This window comes from Dromiciops gliroides, chromosome 1, assembly GCF_019393635.1.
Source record: "Dromiciops gliroides isolate mDroGli1 chromosome 1, mDroGli1.pri, whole genome shotgun sequence".
Taxonomy (NCBI): Eukaryota; Metazoa; Chordata; class Mammalia; order Microbiotheria; family Microbiotheriidae; genus Dromiciops; species Dromiciops gliroides.
In genome coordinates this window covers 345,540,784-345,563,022 of record NC_057861.1, presented here as the reverse complement: position 1 = coordinate 345,563,022, position 22,239 = coordinate 345,540,784, and the positions used below count along the sequence as shown (strand labels likewise).

At 35.9% G+C, this 22,239-nt stretch overlaps 1 protein-coding gene across 1 annotated transcript in view; it reads right to left on the bottom strand.

The window, feature by feature from the left end:
- ADAMTS16 (ADAM metallopeptidase with thrombospondin type 1 motif 16) overlaps positions 1-22,239 on the bottom strand; it is a 240,267-nt gene that overhangs the window by 102,536 nt on the left and 115,492 nt on the right. Inside the window, exons 11-16 of the mRNA XM_043976059.1 lie at positions 16,145-16,240; positions 7,817-7,965; positions 5,418-5,590; positions 3,353-3,483; positions 1,942-2,065; positions 1,266-1,510 (exon numbers count right to left, since the gene is read on the bottom strand). Of these exons, the coding sequence (XP_043831994.1) occupies positions 1,266-1,510; positions 1,942-2,065; positions 3,353-3,483; positions 5,418-5,590; positions 7,817-7,965; positions 16,145-16,240 (918 nt within the window). The remainder of the gene's footprint in view (positions 1-1,265; positions 1,511-1,941; positions 2,066-3,352; positions 3,484-5,417; positions 5,591-7,816; positions 7,966-16,144; positions 16,241-22,239) is intronic.

Here is a 22,239-nt window from a genome sequence, read left to right as displayed (position 1 = left end):
TACATAGGTCAAATCATAGACTCACAAAATAGTTTATTCTATGTATCAGTGATGTGCTTCAAAAAGACCATACCATTCTAGTACAAAAAATAAAAAAAAAACAACCCTAAAACTTTATGAACCCACTTATAATAATTTATTTTCATAATTTTCCACTATTACTTCTTAAAATGACATTAATTTTTGGCAGAATTTGGATATTTTTGAATAATCAAGCTGCCCATAACTATATCATTATTCATTCTTCATCATTACAGGATTAAATTACAGCCTCCCTCATTGCCAGGAGCCATATATTCTGTTTTCTTGATTTTGTCTGATAGTGCTGGGCTGAAACCACTTAAAATCTGTTTCGAAATCTTATTTAAATTCCCACTGAAAATATTATATTGTGTGGAAAGTGATGTGGTTCCTTCACCTAAGTTTTTATATATTTGAAGGAATTTTTTTACTAGTTGTTCTGAAACAAGCCATAACTAGGAATCAGGAATGAAATCTGTTTAAAAGAAAATAAAAGTAGATAAAATCCTATAATTGGTCAGAAGGAAAAACAATTCTAATAAAAAAATGAGAAATCACAGAGAACACATACTGTGGCAAGGGGTATTCTATATATCTATGTCTTCTTTATTCCATGTGGATAGAAGGAAAAGAAAGAGAATGAAGAAGTAGGAAAAAAGAGTAGCTACTGCCCTCTTTCCTCCAAATCCTGTCACTCCAGAAGAAGACAAAATTGGAAAGAAAATCAAATTTGCCACAAACATGATGATACATGACAAGAACCTGCAAATATAGAACTACACATTGGTTTCATTGAATTTAGACTTTTGTTGTTGTTGTTGTCAGTTCCACTTACCATGATTGCTGTGTGATTGTAAAACTCTGACCACACACAGGGTTGTGCTATATCAAATTTTGTTTGAGTTAGTTCAACAGAGGAGCACAGTGCTAATGTGTTTTGGAGCATATTTCGGAACAACAGCCTGATAGATTTTTTTGTCTATGAAATATGTCCAGCAAATACCTTAAATGTACATATAGATCAGTGGATATAGTGCCAAACCTAAAATAGACATAGTAATTCAACCAATAAATACACTGTCTCCATCTACCTTTCATTTCCTCATTATTTAGATAGGTGTAGTACAAGAAGAGGCATAACTACTATGTAACAGTGTTAACAAAACCAATAGCAATATGCAACCTTAGAATTGTCTTAAGTAACCTCCAACTCCACAAACCCAAATCATGAGATGAGACATTACCTCTACTACTAAGGTTTCATTGGTTGGTCCAGGAGAGGTTAAAGACTCTGGTTGATTGTATGACCGTTTGTAGTCAAAAGCAGAACCAGAAAACTTGTATCGGCCAGGCCAGTCCACTGTCCAGTAACCATTCAGATAATATCTTTTGAGGGTATTACGTACAGCAATGTAGGAGGTAGATACATTCATTTCATATATACGAATACTTCGGGCACCAGCAGGAATGGTGACTATCTGATAGTATTCTAGATGAAAGGAAACAGGAACATGTAGTCTTGTATAAAACTACCAGAACAAAGACTGAGGCATTTCTTTTCTTTGCAGCTCAGACCTGGGCATAGAGGCCCTATCTGCCTTAGAATCAGTCTGAATATCTGTTTTGGCAATCATTTACTTTAGAACTATGAATCACTTTTTAAAATTGGAGCAGAGCTGTTGTAATTTTGACTATTCCTACAAACCACTTTTACTCAAATAGCCTAGCAACCATTCTTTTTTTTAATCAAAACAAAAACTTGAGAGCCATTATCTAAAGCAGGAAATGAAAAAAAAAATAAGATCCTGTTGAAACATGGGACCCCCTGCTGCTTTCACTATTCATTTCAAGTCCATCCCCCAAAGAAGTTCTAACTTAAAAACTCCCAGAAATCCTAGGGAACAGCTATAAAATACTCACGGTTCGCATAGTGATGTTTAGCATAATGACCCCTGTAAAGTCTGCAACTTGAATTATTTCCTTTGCACACCCCACAAGAGTCTTCGGTGGCACTAGAACCAAGGACATGGTCACAGCCAACTGTCTGGAGAACATGAGATCACATATTATTTGTAAAATACTGAAGAAGAATTGATGTTTAAATGATGCTTTAATGTTACAAAGCACCTTAAACATTATTTCATTTGATACTTATTTTAAAAAAACAAAACAAAAAACATATGTACAAAGGAAACTGAGGCTTTGAAGAGTCAGGTATATTGCTTATGGTCACACAGCTAATATGTATTAAAAGCAAGATGTGGAGCCAGATTATCTTGAACCCTAGTTCTGCATTCTAGTCATGATGTAGTATCCTGCCTCACAGAACATAAGCAAAATACTCAGTTCCATTCACTTCAAGTCAACAAGCATTTATTAAGCACAGATACCATGCTAGGTACTACAGGAGCAAAGCAAAAAAAAATAGTTCCTGCCCTCAATGAAGTTATAAAAATCACAAGAATACAGTCCTTCTCTGTATTTTTGCATGGAATATTAATAAAATTATATTGCCTAATCAAATTATCAAAAAGCATGCATTAAGCAGCTGTGTGCACAGCAGCTACAATTCTTATATCCACATAAATGAATATTTAACCCCCCCAATGTAAAAACCTATGTTATCTCCATAAAATTTGTCACACATTCACATTTTCTCAAGCCCTAAGTGAATTCTTATTATTATTCATTGCTATAGGGACACAGAAGGTAAGGACCAGAGAACAACTAGAACATTGGTTGGAATTTATTTCACATATGATAGGATATTATTTTATATAACTGTAGAGTATATACAGAAAAATATTTGACTCTACACAAAGATGATTCTCATCAAAGTAATGAAATATTTGTCATTATTTTCTGAAAAATTCTTTTTTACAAATTTTTTCTGTCCTTCATACTGTGCCTCGTTCTAGGCTACCATATAATCAAAGACAAGGAAAGTATCATGGAGAAATTCAGTAGAAGATCTAAAAGCAATGATATATTTGACTAATCAATTTGAAATGAGAAGAGAGAAAACATCTATACATTATGGATTTTTGCATCTGGAAGACACCTAATAGATTATTTAGTCCCAGCTCTCTCAATTTTCTAACAACAAAACAGACTCAGAGATTTTCTGTGCAATTGCCTAAGGGTGTAATAATATTTGACCACAGACCTGGGAGTGTAACCTAGTACTCCTGACTTTCCTCCCCTAACTTTAAAACTAGTACTTAAAAGTCAACAATTCAATGTTATTTCTTGCATTTCTAGTATATGAAATGGCATCTTAATTGAGTAGCTAAATTAAGTCTACAATGGAATACCTTTTCATCATTATTACCTCACATATCCCATCTATACACACATTACGGGTGTCCTCTGAACATGGTGTCCCATCTTTGACTTTATTTGACAAAGAAAAGAAGAAATCAAATCCTTCTGCGATACAGTAGAGTTTGCATAAGTCCTGATCTTAAAAAAAAAGAAGAGAAAAACACAAACAAGAAGGATACTTTAACTTTACCTATAATCATTTCTCTGAAATTTGGGGTGGGGATAATTTCTTAAATTGAGATGTTCATATATTTCTAGGAAAAAACCCAAGTAGAGTAATTCACTATAAAAGAGTATCTTCAAGTTGCCAAACTTGACCATATTTTCCTCATCCTTAAAATTTCATTAGGCTAAATAAAATACTGTCACATTCTTTCTACACACTAGTGTTCACTTCTCTACTCCTGTAAGAATCTCTGCCAAATAGCAGGAATACTCAGGTACTTAAAAATTCATAATGAAATACAACTCAAATAACCACTGAGTAGCTTTATAATCTGTGCATTCAATTAGATAGAGGGGCTTTTTATACTGATAAAGAGAAAAAGATGTAGATGAAATCTCCAGAGTATAGTGCTTTATACAGACTTGGATTCAGAAGGAAAAAAAATACTGGCATGTGGAGAACATGAGTACTATCATATTTTTAAAGACTTGCAAGGAAAGTCTACAACCTTCTTAGGGTAAACCATTCCAATATTTTAACAACTTTCATAGTCAAAATCAGTACTAATATAAATCTATTTCCTCTTGTCCTGTCCTCAGTAAAGATAGAGAACATTTGGCTATCATTTGTAATGCTGTCTGAAGAATTTCCATAGGGTTCAGTATTAAGATCCATGTCCTTTCCGTTTAACTATAAGAACTGGGATATACTAGAATTGTGTGAATATTAAATATAGACTCTGTTACTATGGGAAAAGGATTTTTGAGGACTTTCTTATCGTAGAATTATTGCACTTTTTGAGCTGGACAGGGCCTCAGAGTTCATCTGGCTTAATCCTTTCACTTTTCAGATGAAGAATTTCAGTCACTCCTAGAAAGGTTAAGTGACCTGCTCAAGATCACACAAGCAGTTAGTGGCCAAGCTCAGGCTAAAAGCCAAATCTCCTACCTCATCCTGCTCCAAGCCAGATTTTTTTTCTATCACTTCCCTAGTTTGTTACACAACCATCACATAGTTTTAGTCTGGTTGAGGACAAAAAAAGACAGATAGCACTTCTTTGTTTCACTTGTTCCACTCAGAAATTCAAACAGTATGGAAAATTGCATAAACTCTTCTGATAAGAGTAAGGAACTCACTTTCCAGGACCGACTGAATTCTATTCAATTGAACAACCATTGATTAAATACCTGCTAGGTATCACTTGATATCTGTGTTCCTGTCACAAGGATATCTTTTCCTATACCTGAGGTTTCAGGCCATGCAAGGAAGACAGACGTTTTGGAATTTCTTCCTCATTAAAATTCCTGAATGTCTACTACTAATTTCATTTTGTTATACCTTAATAATGCCAAGGGGCAATCTGTCCTATCTCTCCTAATGATCAATTCCTGCACAGGCTAAAAATAGGCAACTTGACTTATTTCCATATATTGAGAAGTCCCAAACACATGATAACATTTTTATCAGATTTAAGAAAATATCCATAATAGGTAATCTGCGTAACATGCTGTTGCCTGGAAGGATAAGAATGACTTTAATAATGTCTTTAGTCTTTCAAACAAAAACTGGCACCTGTGACCCATCTTCAATATGGAAAGCTCAAGGAATCGTTTTACCACAAGCTCTGAAGAATTTGGTCCATTAGCCACATGCCTTCTTTCACTCAGATCTTCTTTTTGCAAGATAAAGTTAGGAATATCATGTGTGGCTATGGAACAGCCCAAAGTTAAAGGACCCACACTGGGACTGGACCATGACATTGTTGTCATTGATAACAGATAGAAAACAAAGGGTCTTTCTGAGTCATACTCAGTAGAACGGTCATAGCACAGATGGTGTCGTTTTCAAACAGAAAAGGATACTAGCATAGAATATATTAACTATCAATATTTGCTTTGAAATTTACCTTCTACTTGAGTGTAAGGCTTCCACTTGTAGTACCATCCGCGAAATTGCTTGCTATTGTATTCAGCACACTGGATGGTCCTAAAATCAATGCTATTCTGGGGACAGCTCTGACTGTTACAAAGTTTCAGTGTCCGGGTGGAACCCTCACAGAATTTTCCTCCGTGTGATGGCCTGAAATACATGTTTAAAAGTCCTTTTTAAAATGTGTTGGTAGGTTGAATATAGATTTGTCTATTTCCCCACAGATGCAAATATGCTTCTGTAACTAGATTCCTCAAGAAAAATGTTCATGGAGTGTCAGAGCTGATGAATTTCCAATTTTGAAAGTGAAATAAAAGTATTTTACAAACAACAGCTATTTAACTGGCATCAAGCATCTTTGATGTATCTGAGAGGTATTGTGTGTGTGTGTGTGTGTGTGTGTGTGTGTGTGTGTGTGTGTGTGTGTAGGGGAGCGGTACCTAGGCAGGACATGTAATTTTTTATTTCATGAAATTTCAATGTTGAAACTCCCTCCCCCCATTCATATTCGTCTACTTATCTGCTGAACTGCCAGTTATATAGTTAACAGGTTCACTAATAGATGAAATGATTTCCCCATGGTTATAAATCTAGTCCATGTCAGAAGCAAAGTTTGAGCTCAGATCTTACTGATTCCAAGGCTAACCCTCTATGCCATGTTCGTGCTTATACAAACGGGACTCTCAATTTTAATGTAAGGAACTGAAAAAGAAAGGCAGTAATTGATTTGAGGCCTTAAAGAATAAGAACAATTCTGGTTTATAATAATATAAAAGTACTATCTCTTTTTGCTTGTAGAATTTAGAGTTATTCTTGATATGAACCCAGAATAAAGCATAATTAGTAAATCAGTTTGTAATGATCACAATGTGATTATAAATAATAATTTTCCTTAGGGCTATCCATTATGTTTTAGTCCTGGGGAAAGAGATGCTAAATAATGAAGCTTTTCCTTAGAACATGGGTTAGAGCAATTAATATGCCCCATTCCTTTCCCCTCAACCTCTACAAAATTGATGTCTTCATACACCCAAACACTCTGATATCTTCCTACTACATGAGCACCTCTTGAATTATCTTATCTTATGAGATTAAATAACATGAAATGTTTTAAGGGTAAATAAAACTATCAGAATGTCCAACTTTTGAGTGAAAAGAGTGAATTCGATTGTTACTTTTTCATTTTATATCTGTGTGCCACCCTATCCTCCTAGAAAGGTACATAACTCATACCATTTCCAATGAGACATTATAGGTGGGCATCTCACATTCCAATCAGAAGATTCACATAATAATAATAATAATAATAATAATTTTAACTTCTGTTTTACCTTGTTATTGTCAGGTTGCTACAAGTTTTTAAGAGTTGGGGGAAAATACTTGGTAGAAGTGATCACTCTGTGCATTTTTTTTTCAAAAGAAGCAGATTGCAAATTTCTAAAACAGATCCATATTAAAATATTTGATTTTAGGAGGCAAGTGAGTATTTTTTGAAACCTGTGTTTTACTAACTTAAAAGTTTAAATGATTGCATTGGGGAAGTTGGCAAATTGGCACAAAGAATGCACCTCAAATCACCCCTTTTTGCATTTCCTCTTTGAAAAATTCCCTAACTAAACTAAATTTTAAAAAATAGCATTGGAATGAACTATGCACTGATAATTAGAATTTGGGGAAAATTTGTCAACCATTTATGGTCTATTGGCAGCATTCTGGTTTATATTTTGCTATGATTCTAGGCAAACATGAATGTAAATTTTTATCTCACTTGCAAAATATTTATATCAATTTCACAGAACTGAGCATTGAGTAGCTGTAATATTTGGATGATTTTTTTTGTCCAACGGGTAAAAACAACAACTTTGAGTTATTGATGAAATTAGTTACATGGTGCATTTCTGGGCTCTTCTCTACAAACCTGAGGTGGTAAATCAAGAAACTGGTGAAGTTATATGTGTTTAGATTTTACTAGATTTTCCGAGGACCTCATTCCCTTAAGTAGTAACTCTTTGATGTAAAAAGGAAGATACAAGACTCTTCTTTCCTGATATAATCCAACTTTGTGGATGAGCTGAGATTCTATGTAGGAATTATGTAATTTAAACCTTAATTTCTAATTTTCATAGATGTTTATTTTAGTGAATGAGTTACTTTTTGCTTTGAATTTAATATTTCTGAAGTCCAGTTTTAATCAACTGTGACTCACTGTTAGAAACCATGTCCTAATTAATGAGGGAAACACACATTAGGAAGGTAGTTACTTTATTTGTCCTGGCAAGGTCTCATTCATTTCTCTGAGGTAAGAAGAGATTATTCAAGCATTTAAAAAAGGAAAATACTTCAAATTTTGAAGGGAAAATAAAAATGTTCATTTACCTTGGATTAGTACAGTGACGATCTCTGTGAGATATTCCTCCTCCACATGTTCTAGAACAAGGAGACCAACTAGACCAATCTGACCAATGTCCATGGGTTGGCTTCGGACCTTCATCACCATATTTCACACATTGACCACCACGGCACCACTGCAAAATTAAAGATTTCAACATGACATTTTTTTCCTTGCATTATTCACTAGGAACCTCTATTTAAGTGGCTTTAATCATCAAGCTAGTGACTTTAGAAGTTAGCACAACATATAATATAGAGACCTCTGCCCTCAAGGAGATTATAGTGGAGAATTCTTAAATGTAGCTAGGTAGCACGGTATATGGAGCACCTGTCCTGGAGTCAGGAGGACCTGAGTTAAAATGTGACTGACTGTATGATCCTTGGCAAGTAGATTAACCTCTGTCTGCCTCAGTTTCCTCATTTGAAAAATGGGAATAATAATAGTATTTACCTCCCAGGGTTGTTGAGTTATATAATAATGATGCAATACATAGCCTAGTGCCTGGCACAGTAAGCACTATTAAAATGTTAGAAATAATCATTATTACCTTTTAAAGCTATCAGTTTTCTACAAATTCTGGTTCAATATTATATGAAAATAGGTATAAAATAAACATTAGAAAACTGTTTTCATATAGCTTAGCACCTATATAGCTTAGATTGAATCCATCTATTCCTTTATAGAGGTTAAATAGAGACAGACACACCAACCCACAGCACCTGCCTTCTCAACTTTCAGCATAGTGAACTGTAACCTCTATTGTAAATTTAGGTCGGGGAATTACAAGGCCTTTTTTATATCTCATTTTAGGTAAAAGCCCAATCTCAAGTGGAAAACTCTAACCATATGGTTCAGCACCTTGTAATTATAGGCCACTGCCTTTATGCTTTCATTTTAAAACACCTGGTCTTTGTGCCTCCAAGTTATTAGCTCTTGGCATGTCCAAGGTCACACAGCTTTTCCAGAAGATAAAACAATTCAGATAGAATTTCATTTGTCCCCAAACACCACTTGAGATAGTATCAGTGCTATTTTTCTCAAGATAACCGAATGGCAATCTCAAGTCCCAGGAAAATGTAATTTTTATTTATATTATTTGTAGATATATTTAGCATTTAAAACTTACTTTAATGCTGACGCAGACACTTTTGACTCAAGGACCTTATCAGTTTGTCTGAGCCCTGGCAAAGTGGCAAAAGTGGAAGGGGCACTCTATTGTCTTGCCTTACAACTGGCATGACCTGGCTATAGCATGAGTTGGACATGGGGTCTGTAATCCCTATTGCCATCTCTGCCATTCTCCTGATTCATACATTTTTTTTTAAAAAGCAACTTTCTTTCTTTCATTTTAATTTTTTTGGGGGTAGGGCAATGAAGGTTAAGTGATTTGTCCAGGGTCACACAGCTAGTAAGTGTCAAGTGTCCAAAGCTGGATTTGAATTCATAAAAAATCAACTTACTTTTGGGGCAGCTAGCTGGTGCAATGGATAAAGCATTGGCTCTGGATTCAGGAGGACCTGAGTTCAAATCCAGCCTCAGACACTTGACACTAGCTGTGTGACCCTGGAAAGTCACTTAACCCCAATTGTCTCATAAAAAAAAATCAACTTCTTTACAAAGAAAATATTATCCAAAATATTTGCAGAAAACAGAAATTACTTTGATTTTAAAGCTTGTCATTACTGTAAGCAAAGTCTTTTTCATTTACTTATTTATTAAAAGCCAGAAAGAAACCACAATTAAAGTGGCCAAAATATCCTCATAAAACTTGGTAGAAATTGTGTAACACAGAACTTTGATTTGGGACACCTTTCTCTGGGATGTCTCCCTTTTTAAAAATGAATTTTTTCTTGGATTTCAAGACAATGCATTTTTCTATTTTTTCTTTTGACTCCCTGGCTGTTTCTTTTCCCCTCCTTCCCCTCTCTTTTCTTCTCTCTCCCATCACCTTCACCCACTGTGTCACCACCCTGATCCCTCCTGTCAGCAGCTTACCACATTAATTCTGAATTTACTGTGGACACTTCTTCCACCAACCTCACTACAATTTTGCAATCCTGAGCTCAAGAGATCCACCAGCCTCAGGCTCCCTAATACTATAGATTATAAGTATGTACCACCATTTCTGGCTTTTTTCTTTGCTTTCTACATTTTCCTCCTATGAGATATTTAATATGGCCTTATCCCTCTCCTCTATGAACACTCCAAACTCTATCACTGGCTCTAATTTCTTCTCTGAGTTTCCACTGTATGATCTGGGCTTATGTACTTCTCTAATTGAATGTCATGTCATTGTCCCCCATCTTCTTGTCTTATGTTTCTTTCAAATATACCTCTATTTTCCTGGCAAGACAGGCTCAAAATTTTAGGGTCTTTTTTTATCTTTATGCAGTATTTCTTTAACTTTCTACATTACTACGAATTCTTTCTTAATATCTCTTCCATCCTCACTCTAGTTTATATTTTAAGCCTTCATCATCTTACCCTGACTTAAATCCATCCTGATCACTGCTACTAGATACATTTCCCCAAAACACAACTTTCATCACATTATTCCATTTGTCAGAAGTCTTTATGGGCTCTTTATTAAAGTACAAATTCCTTAGCTTTTCTTTCAAGACCTTCTCCTTTATATGTATTCCCTTCTCCAATCAGAGCAGTCTTCTTGAAGTCAATCATCCAAACTTTCCTTTATTTGTATGCCTACCTTTTTGGCTTTTCTCATCTTAGAAATGCCCACTTTTTTTCCTTCAGTTTTGGACATACAAATTCTACCCATCTATTTTCTTTTGTAAAGTCTTTGCTCACCACTTTGTCCTACAGTGAATGCCTTCACTTCTAATTTTTTTTTTGGTGAGGCAATTGGGGTAAGTGACTTGCCCAGGGTCACACAGCTAGTAAGTGTCAAGGGGTCTGAGGCCGCATTTGAACTCAGGTCCTCCTGACTCCAGGGCTGGTGCTCTATCCACTGTGCCACCTAGCTGCCCCTCACTTCTAAATTTTTATAGCACATATTATCTAAATTGCTATATAGGCACTGACCTATTTCCTTATAATATCATTTGTTACTTTAATACCACTTTATAAGGTGCCATGGCCAAAGAATTAATCATCCAGTGACCAACCCACATATGATGAGGTTCTCTGTAGTCAGCAACAGACTCAGTCTGTCAATGAGATTTTTAAAAAGTCTTTTGGGCTTGGTAGAGTCTTCTTGAGCTTGTTCTTTCCTGGCACAACCTTTAAGCACCTGGAGCCACCTCCATGACTGATAAATAGAGTAGGACTTTTATCAACTCGAGACGAAAAGAGATCATTTGAAGCACTAAATAATTATATTACAATATCAACAATGGTACCCAAAGCATTTACCCACGGCATCTACCATCACGTTATGTACATAGTAGGCACTTTGAAAATATTTCTTGAGTGAATGAACATGAGGATAAGTACAATATTTCAGTTCTAAAAACTGTATTTTAAATTTTAAACAAATCCTCAACATTTATTTATATGACATTGCACATATTTTTATGATACACTGACTTATTAAAAGATCCTTGCTCCACTCTCCCAAATTTACCCAGCAGCACTTTATTCTTGAAATATATATTTCCCCCAATTGCTTAAGTATAAATTTAAACCAAATGATTTGAAGTGTACAGATGCTGCAGAGAAAATTAAGGACTGAGATGCATTTCAGAATGTGCATTACCCCCTGGAATTAAAAGTTTCTATAATATCAAGAAATTGGGCTTACTCTGTGCCCCAAAGGTCAATCCAATTTCAACTGAGCATCTGTGTTACCTTTGGGATCTCTATTATAATTACACTTTAACTGTAGGCAGATGGTTTGAGTAGTAAAGTTACCTATAGAAGGAAAAACAACAGAAAAGCAAAGCACTCCAACTACATGCCTTAGATGCATAATGCCTATGAGCCACCCAAGAAGTACTCACCTTTCTGCAAAATCTCACTTCGAAAAATAAAACCTGGCCATCTACTAGGGGCAAGGAATCCTATCCAGCTAAAATCAAAGCAAGCTATTCACTTTCCTATTCTAATTAGAATTTTCCAAGTATCAGACATATAGCATTGATATTCTAAAGAAACCATAAGTGATAAGTATTCAATTTATTGTTTTGATTATGGATTTAATCAATTAATGGCTACCCACTTCACAAGAAGGAATTGTACTAACATATATAGTCCTATGATCTGTTGAGTTAAAGGTATCAACAAACATAAAACAAATGACAATTGATTTACACTAAAATTAATCCACTTGAGATTAATTGCTTTCACATATTATTCTTGGACAAGAATGCTTCTCTTCTTTTCTGCCTGTCAATCGCTATTGTAATCACGAAACCTAAAAGCACATATCAGCTTTGATGTTCATATATCTGTCTTCAGTCACCTTGAAATATGCACAGGATATGATACTTACATGCTTTGGGGCTTGAATATAATAGATCAACTGCTCAGTTTTTCAATTTTGAAGTTAACATAATTCAAAAAATATAACCAAAGAAGCTCAACAAAGGGCAACTAGTTTTATTTCAGTGTTTTGGGTTGGGCAATCTTCATGGATAGTCTCATGTTTTGAAATGGAAATTTATTTTTAGATCAAAGAAAAAAATATGAGGGGAGTAGGAGAGGACAGAGTGTATTCTTGCTTTGTTGTCAAAGTTCAGTTTTAGGACCTAATGGCAAGAGTAATATTCTATAATTTTTCTACTTAGTATGCACATCATATAGAATTAATTTTATAATCTAGCTCTCTCATGTTTTTTCTCATAAGTTCTTTTGTTTGTTTGTTTGTTTTCCAGGGCAATGAGGATTAAGTGATTTGCCCAGAGTCACACAGCTACTAAGTGTCAAGTGTATGAAGTGGGATTTGAACTCAGGTCCTCCTGAATCCCAGGCCAGTGCTTTATCCATTGAATCACCTAGCTACCCCATAAGTTCTTTTGCTTTATGCTTCCTATACATCTATGTGCAGTAAATTGGCAAGATTGGCTTTGTGTGTCCAAGATAAACTCTTCATGTTCTAGAGATGAAGGCACTACTTAATGCTGCTATCCTTTCATGGCCAAGTCAGTGCTTTAACATCTCCTTTTTCTTTTTAAATGTACAAAGTAAAATTATCATTGTGGGGAGCAGCTAGGTGGCACAGTGGATAAAAGCACTACCCCTGGATTCAGGAGGACCTGAGTTCAGACACTTGACACTTACTAGTTGTGTGACCCTGGGCAAGTCACTTAACCCTCATTGCCCCTCCCCCCAAATTATCATAGGCTGCCTGACCAATATTCAGTAGAAATGTACTCAATTCACATTGGTTGTAAACTCTATTATTTTGAAATGATAAATGGGAAATCTTATCTTAAGATAATTAAGATCAGTCAGTAAACAAGCATTTAATAAACCTTTATCCTGGTCCAGCCACTGTGGTAAGCACTGAGGATACAAAGAAAGGCAAAAGCATCATCCCTGCCTTCAAAGAGTTCAGTCTTCTAATGGGAGAGACAACATGCATATAACCATCTGTATGTATGTATGTATGCACATATATATTATATATACATAAATCTAATTTATGTATATATGTATATAAAATATGCATGTACACACAGATACATATATAAGAGATATATGCAAAAGTACATACAAATATATGCAAAGTAGATGGAAGATAACCTTGGAGGGAAGGTACTGTCAATGGGAAAGACTGGAAAAGGCTTTGTATAGAAGGCATGATTTGAATTGAATCTTGAGGGAATCCAAGGAAGTATGGGGTAGTATTATAGACATGAAGAGTGGGCACAGAGTCAGGAGATAAAATCCCTTATGATAGGTATATTGAATTGATCAGTGTCACTAGACCATAGAATATGTCAAGGGAAGTAAAGTATAAGAAGACTAAAAGATAGGATGGAGAAAAGTTTGAAAAAGTCTTTAAATAATGAGCAAGCATTTAATGGTTGATTACGGAGGTAATAGGGAACCACTAGCATATACTGAGGGTGGCTCTGTCACATGGTCAGACCTAAAATTCAGGATAATCACTTTGGCAGCTAAGCAAAAGATTCATTGGAACAGGGAGGTTAATGCAATAGTCTAGATGTGAGATGATGAGACCTTGCACCAGGGTGATGACTAGATAAGTGGAGAGTATGGAATATAAATAAGAAATGTTGTGAAGGTAGAAATGAACAACACTTGGCAAACAGATTAGATATGTGGAGTGAATATGGAGAAGATGAAGATGATACCTGCATCATGATCCTGAGTAACTGGGAGGCCAGATGTATCATTGACAATAAAAGGAAGCTTGGAAGAGAGAAGGGTTATGGGGAAAAGATAATTAGATCCACTTTGGATGTGTTGTGGTTCAGATGTTTATGGGACATCTAGTTCAAGATGTCCAAAAACTGGTTAGTCATGCAAGATTGTAGGTTAGGAGACATATTAGGACTGGATATATAGATTTGTGAAACATGTGCATAGAGATGAAAATTGAATTCAAGGGAACTGATGAGTTCAGAGTGGAAAAGAGTATGGAGAGAAAAGGGTCCATGAAACGCATTGTTAATGGGTATGAAACCAACAAAGGAGATCAAGAAAGAGTGATTAGACAGATAAGAGGATACCCAAGACAGAACAACCATAAAACCCTGAAGAGGAAAGCACATCTAGAAGAACACATCCAGGGACATTCAGAGTATCAAAGGCTAAAGGGAAGTTAAGAATGATGTAGAATGAGAAAAGGCCATTGGATTTGACAATTAATAGATCAATGGGGACTTTGGAGGGACTGGCTTCAGTCAAATGAGGAGTACAGCAGCCAGCTTAGACTTAGACATGAAAGAAGCCAGCAGAAGACTTAGACATAAAGAAGAAGAACTGATACCCTGATTGTAGATGGCTTTCTCAAGTTTAGTTGAGAAAAGAAATGTCGAATGCTAGCTAACAGGAATAGGTGGAAATATGCGCATATTTGTAGGTTTAAGAGCTAGAGTGAGAATGAGACATCTGCTGAAAAATGGAGATGGGTACATGTTGGAGGAAACATTGTTATTGAAAAGGACAAGGGTCATCTCTTTATGTAAGAAAAGAGTGAAAGTTGAGATAATGGGGGATGTCTAAGTTATATGAGATGAAGTACAGAGAAGAAAATGGAGTAGATAGCAAATGACCCACATTTTTTAAGGGAAATATGAGGCAAAGTGCTCACTTGAGGGGGGAGAGGTGGGTAGGAGATAGATAGCATGGGAGACTTGATAAGGGATGAAAAGGTTTGGAATAGCTGCTGTGGTGAAAGAGAGAGTGAACTGATCAGGGAGATAAAAGGATTACCTTGCTGCAATGAAAGCAGAATTGAGATTATGTAATATAAATTTATAGTAGACCCAGTCAACATGATTTTGTGTTTTTCTTCACCTCTGTTCAGTAGCATGGGAATAGGAGAGAAGGTGGTAGATGGTGTATATAATCCAACATTGAGGTTTGGCAAAAAATGATTAGCAAAAGGACAAGAGATTTTGGTATAGAGGATTATGCAGACTTGAATTTAATTACCAAAGGCTAGGAATAGGGAAGAAAAGGGCAAACAGTAATTGCAGGGGAGATGGCTTGGGAAAGAACTGAGGGAGTGGGGATCACTATTACCAAACAAAGAACAGTATTAGGTGTTGAAAAGTAGAGAGAAAGATAAAATGATGTTATCAGAGGAATTTTAGAGTTCATGGATATGGAAGTAGAATATTAGTGGGTGATAGATAGCAAGATCCCTTAAGGGTTAATGGTTAGAGTGTTGAACTTGGAGTCAGGAAGACCTAATTTCCAATGCCTTAGTTTCCTTGTCTGTAAACTCATGGGTTTGGACTGGATGGCTTCTTAGATCTCCTCCAGTTCTGAATCCATGATCCTATGTGGAATAGATTTTCACACTACCTCTGGGTGTTTGTGGTAGGAGTGGGGGTGGGGTTGACAAAGAGGCTGACAGTATATGTAATGGAAAAAAAAAAGAAAAGATGAAAGCTATCCACAACCCAATGTTTTGTTTTTGTTTGTGTTTTTTTTTTTAGTGAGGCAATTGGGGTTAAGTGACTTGCCCAGGGTCACGCAGCTGGTAAGTGTTAAGTGTCTGAGGCCGGATTTGAACTCAGGTACTCCTGACTCCAGGGCGGGTGCTCTATCCACTGCGCCACCTAGCTGCCCCCAATGTATTTTTTGAGAAGGAAGGAAAGCAGAGCAAAATCATATACCTCATGACTCAATGCTATTTGGCAATGAATTACTCTTACCATGTCATGACCACAAATAGTGCCTTCTGCAGCTGGCATAAATTTTGTCTCACATTTTCTTCCAATTCGATGGCACCACAGTGCTTTACATATATCCTACAGAGGGAAAATGAAAGGTCAGAAGACTGCTAGCAAAACAGTCCAACTGCTCCCAGCTCTGCTACTTTCTAGACTTGTGATTTCACATGTAAATAAAGACGTCCAAAACCTTATTTTTCCTTCCATGTCAAGTGGGGGAGATTGTGTCTGATTTATTGAGTTAACATGACAGCCAAAGGAGATATCATAAGAAATGTATTGTTTTTATAAGAATAATTATTGCAAAATCAAGCTCAAATTCCCCATGTGAACATATGCAAAGTACTTGCTGAAAAATTTTCCACCATTTCAATGAGCTATGTTAAACACTCCTCCATTAGAGCCCTCTTTCCTTTATACTTTGCTATGATATAGAAAGGTACCTAGGTAGCAAAGTGAATAGTCAGGAACCTGAGTCCAAATCCTGAACTCAAACACTTACTATCTTTGTGACTCTGTGCAAGTGACTTAACTCTCTTTGCCTCAATTTCCTTATCTCTAAAATGGACTAGAGAAGGAAATGGCAAATCATTCCAGTATCTGCCAAGAAAACTGCAAATGGGGTCACAAAGAGTTGGACAAGACTGAAATGACTGAAAACATGATATAGAAGGGAACAGATTCTTCAGAAGAGTCATATTAAAATATTTTGGCTTGAAACACTTTTCAATGATGTCTTTTAAGGTACTATTTACATCTCCCTAATGTCAAAACTTCCTTTCTATTATAGAATTCCCAAAGTCACACTATTGAGCAATTTCTTAAAAAAAAACAATTTCTTTTATTCTATCTTTCTGCTATTACTTCTTGAGTTTTGTCTTCCTTAAAATAATGGTTAAGGGTTTGGGGTTTTTGTTTCTGAATAAGTTCCTCATATAATCGCTACCTGTATATACTTCATCTATAAAATAGTATTTTTCAATGTGTAAGCACTGTTAAGATAAACTCTTAACATTGGCACCCAATTCTCATAATGCTGGAGCTATTTGTAACCATCTATGACTCAAATCAATGGGAAAGCAAGCTTCCTTATTTTAAGAGACTCCACAAGGATATCTGAGCAGTATTAGAGTGAAAAGAAGCTAGCTCACTTTTCACTATCATGTTTTATGTGGTGCCAAAAATATCCTCTCCTCCCTCCGTTAACAACAGCTAAAATGTTAAGAGTATTACTGTTACTGATCTTGCTGTGACCAACCTCAGTTTTTCTGCCTTCCAGGGAGTCCCCTCCTTATGATAACTAACACTTTGTGTTGGAAGACAGAATTCTTAGCCCTACCAACAGTGACAAATTAATGACACAAGGAATTTCGACATAGACCTGCTGGAATCAAAACAGCAGCCTGCACTCTTCTTATCCTTCAATGAACAGACAGAGAGCTCAGTTTCCCACCAGAGATAACTACAGCCTGATATAGCACGGAGGGATAAAGAGTTCTCTTGATGGGGTTTGAATGTGTGGGACTTATAGTCTAGTGATAGAAAATGGGAAGCGTCTTGCTAGAAGAACTGTCTGGATAGAAATACACTCATATGTTCCCTTTATAGGTAAGTTTAGGACGCTGATGACACATGTTGCTGATACAGGAAGTTGAATGTGTAAAAGAGAGTGAAGGTGGAATTCTGCCTTTGAAGATAAATTGCAGATCATTTGGGAACAGTGAGAGAAGCCAGACATTAATAGGTATATCCCTGAGCATTTGAGGGCATCTAAAGAGATGAATGATGGCAATCTATTCAAAAGACAATACAGGAAAAACTAAAGCAGCATATTGAACAATAGGAAGCCTCAATATAGTATCTAGGACAGTAGTAGTAGTAGTAGCAGCAGCAGCGGCAATAGTAGCAGCAATAGCAATAACAAGAAGTAGCTAATATTTATAGAGCTCCTAATATGTGCCAAACACTGCGCTAAGCATCTTTAAAATTATTATGTCATTTGATCTTCACAATTACCTTGGGATGTAGGTGCTATTATTATCACCATTTTAATGATGAATATATTAAGACAAATACAGGTTTAATGAGGCTAGTGTCTATGATAACATTTGAACTCAGGTCTTCCTAACTATAGGCCTAGCACTCTATGCACTATGGTGCCACCTAGCCAACTCTAATATCTATGTTATGGACACACCTGACTTAGAACTTGTTCTTTTTTAAAAAAAAATTATAAGTGATTATCAACTTCTGTGAATATTCACAAAATTAATAAAGGTATGGAGATGGGGCATGTTAAGCTTTTATTTTTGGACTTCAGCTATGATTTTATTGGTATAGGGCAGAGGAGTCAAATACAACACTCATGTGCATGCTGTTCAGTTCACTGTCCACTGTGGCCAGAATCAGATTAAAATGTAACTGAGAAATATTTAACAAAATAAATAAAAATACTATATGATATATATATATATATATATCAGACTTGTAAGTGTGAGGAGGGACTTGAACTTAGGCACTTCTAACTCTGAGGTTGGTTTTCTATCCTTTAAGCTGTGCTGCTTCTTTGTTAACATCATGGCCTTCATTCTAACAGAAGGGAGAACATAAAACAATAATTCAAATTATTAAGGTGAATGCACTCACTACTGATATATGTGACCTAGACTTCTAGCTCAAAAAAGTAAGAGCTATGATGTTATGATTCCACGCTTATGAGCTAAATGCCTTAACTCCCATACCATGGAACTTTCCATTCCCCTGGAATTCTTAATTCTATTATATAAGGCAATTGACTAAGGGGCATCCCATATCATTACTGTATCAAAAACCATAAAATTAGAAGGGACTTTGTGAAAGCAGTAACCCCTCCTCTAAACAACAACTGTAAAGCATTTATTATCCAATGTCTAGAGAGATTATTTTTTTCCATTAACAACAAAAAAAAAATTCCAAGAGGAGATTCCCATGCCACTGTTGGTGATATCTATTTATCTTTCTTGAAACCTGATAAAATTGGAAAATATTTCTGCATGCCTAATTTTAATCTATCCCCATTTAACTCCATCCTGCTCCATCATCAGGGGGCATAGGAAAAAAATATATACCTTTCTTTGTGCTCAGTTGTTTTGGTCATAACAGACACTTCATGTCCCCTTTTGGTGTTTTCTTGGCAAAGAAACTGTAATGATTTTTTATTTCCTTCTTCAGCTAATTTTAATGATGAGGAAACTGAGGCAAACAGGGTTAAGTGACTTGCCCAGGATCACACAGGTGTGTGAGGTCAGATTTGAACTCATGAAGAGTCTTCCTGATTAAAACCCCAGTGCTATATGTACTGTATCACTTAGCTGCCATACCTTTCTTTACCCTATCCTTTCACCAAGGCTTGTGGATAAGCCCACTGCCCCCTTTTGACCTTTCCTCATATGTCCTGGACCACTAGAAAGTTGGAACCAACTAGATTTAACCCACTTCAACTTTCTAAAAGTTAATAATAAATTTATTTTAAAATTGTAAAAAATGAATGAAAACTAGCTATTGATATTAAGAATGGAAATGAGATTTGACTTGAGCTCAGATCCCCAAACATTTTCTCCCAGGAATGATATAGCTTTAACTTTTTATTAAAATAACATTAGAGTCTTTTATTGTAGATACTTTGGATGAAAGACACATGAAATCATGAGTCAGAAACTATGTAGCTAGAAGGTAAAGGCTTCAGAGGGCACACTAGTGGATAGCAACCATGCCCAGGTAACTAAGGGCATCAAATATCAAAAGAACTCTGGCACTTTGCATCCTAATCTTTAGGGTCAGGCTACCAAGCAGAGTTGACAGAACAAAGTAGTAGAGAAGTATTCTCAAGTATTTGCAGTGGCCAAAAATTTAATTATAGAAGAAACCTGGCAAATTCTATTCCCATAGTAGCATATTTAGAAGATTCTTGGCAGCTGAGAAATTTCTTCCTTAATAAATGTCCTTAACTGCAAGTTGCTAAATCCAAGGCAATCAATTAAGGGGCATCCTGAATCACTGTGTCACAAAACTTTTTTTGCCTCATAATTCTTTACCTCTTTTGCCCCATGATTCAAGGGATAACTGCTTATCCCTAAAAGTAGATTTACATAAAGATAAAGCTTAGCTAAACTTGGTATCTCCGGTTGAATGCAAGTTCTCTGAAGGCAGAGACTTATTTTCATTTTTATCATTGTATTCACAGTGACTTGTACTACAATAGGCACTTAAACGTTTACTCAATCAAATTTATCAAAGGGTTAAGATGAATAAAAAAATAGTTTCAGTAGGTAAATTTTGGAGATCAAGTTTCAGACTTGGGAGTAAATGTACCATAAGCTTTATTTCCCATAAACTATAGTCAAGAGTAGTTCTTCCTGGGGAGAGGAGTAGAGAGAAAAATTTACAAGTGGGTGCGTACATGCACACAGACACACATATACACGCATACATAAATATATACAAAAATACTGTGGCATAGTGGATAGAGAGCTGGCCTCAGAACCAGGAAGAACTGGGTTCAAATCTTCTCTCTTAAACTTATGCTAACATGGATAAGTCACTTAAGTTCTTATTGCTTTAGCAATTCTCCAAGTATCTTAAGTTAGAGATGTAATGCCAACCTATATTTCCAGAGGGAATTTTCTCACCTGAGAATTCCCTATACCAGTGAAATCACAAGTCTGGTCCCTATTCTCTATGTATATTAATCAAGTATGAAAAAATAAAATTATACTTCATCAGGATGCTCTATCAGGGTTTTAAATTTTTTTAGCAAATTGATAATGGTACATCACTAATTATCATTATTAACATAGTTTCTTATGTGTGGGATTGTTTGTGGGCACATCTTCCCATGGTCCTATTTAGCACTTCGTGTCTACGTATCTCTTTGAATATATTATTCTCTGTTAGCTGTTCAGGCTTCATTGTACTTGCATATTTAAAAGGCATTCACCTTTTTTTGTACTGCCATTCCCTCCTCCTCCTCCACTTCCCCTTGCAAATCATGTATTTAGGTTTATGACCATCCTCTACTAGTTTCATTCAGCAGTCAATAGAATCCATTTTGTGACTTGACTCACTGTCCATCAGAAGATTTTTTTGATGAAGAGCAAATGCTAGTTTATACAGCAGGAAGAAATGTTCTGAGATGAAGGCTGTCTCAGCCTTTTAGAGTCAAACACTTTTTTCTATGTGGCCTATTTCCTGCCGAAAAGTTTCCCTCACTACTGTACATTGTATCATAATATTGTTCTTCCTTCTTTAGCTCCATTCAAGGCCCAAGACCCACCATGTTGAGCCACTAGGTCTTTCTTGATTCCCTTAGTTTTTTTGTTTTGCTTTGATTTTTTGGTGAGGCAGCTGGAGTTAAGTGACTTGCCCAGGGTCACACAGCTAGTAAGTTTCAAGTATCTGGGGCCAGATTTGAACTCAGGTCCTCCTGAATCCAGGGCCGGTGCTCTATCCACTGTGCCACCTAGCTGCCCCAATTCCCTTAGTTTTAATGCTTCTTCTTTCCTCATTATCAAATTAGATATTTGTAAAGCAACTAGCACAGAGTCAGGCACATAGTAGACAATAAATGCTTGTCCCCTTTCTGTTTCCTCCCCGTTTTAATTGGCATTTAGTTTGTACATTTTTGTATGTGTAAAAAAGTGCAAAGTGTGAAGCACTTTAAATGTATTATTCAATTAATAATACTAGAATGACAGCAGGTGCAGGAGAACAAATGTTGGGTTTGGAGTTAAAGGGCTAGATCAAATGCTTGTCTAGAATCACACACAACTGAGGCAGAATTCAATTGCAGGGCTTTTTGATGCCAGGTCCAGAGCTCTATCCACTACACTACATTGCCTCTGTGTATATAAATATTATTTCCATCCAGTAGAATGAAAGATCCTTGAGGGAAGAGATTGTTTGCATTTTTAATATGTTACCCCAGCACTTATCAAATGGCCTGGTATAAGGCAGGTAATAAATAAATGGCTGTTTATTTTAATTCTTTTGAAATAGGATCAATCATACAGAGTAAAGAATTCTTGCAAATTAAACTTAAA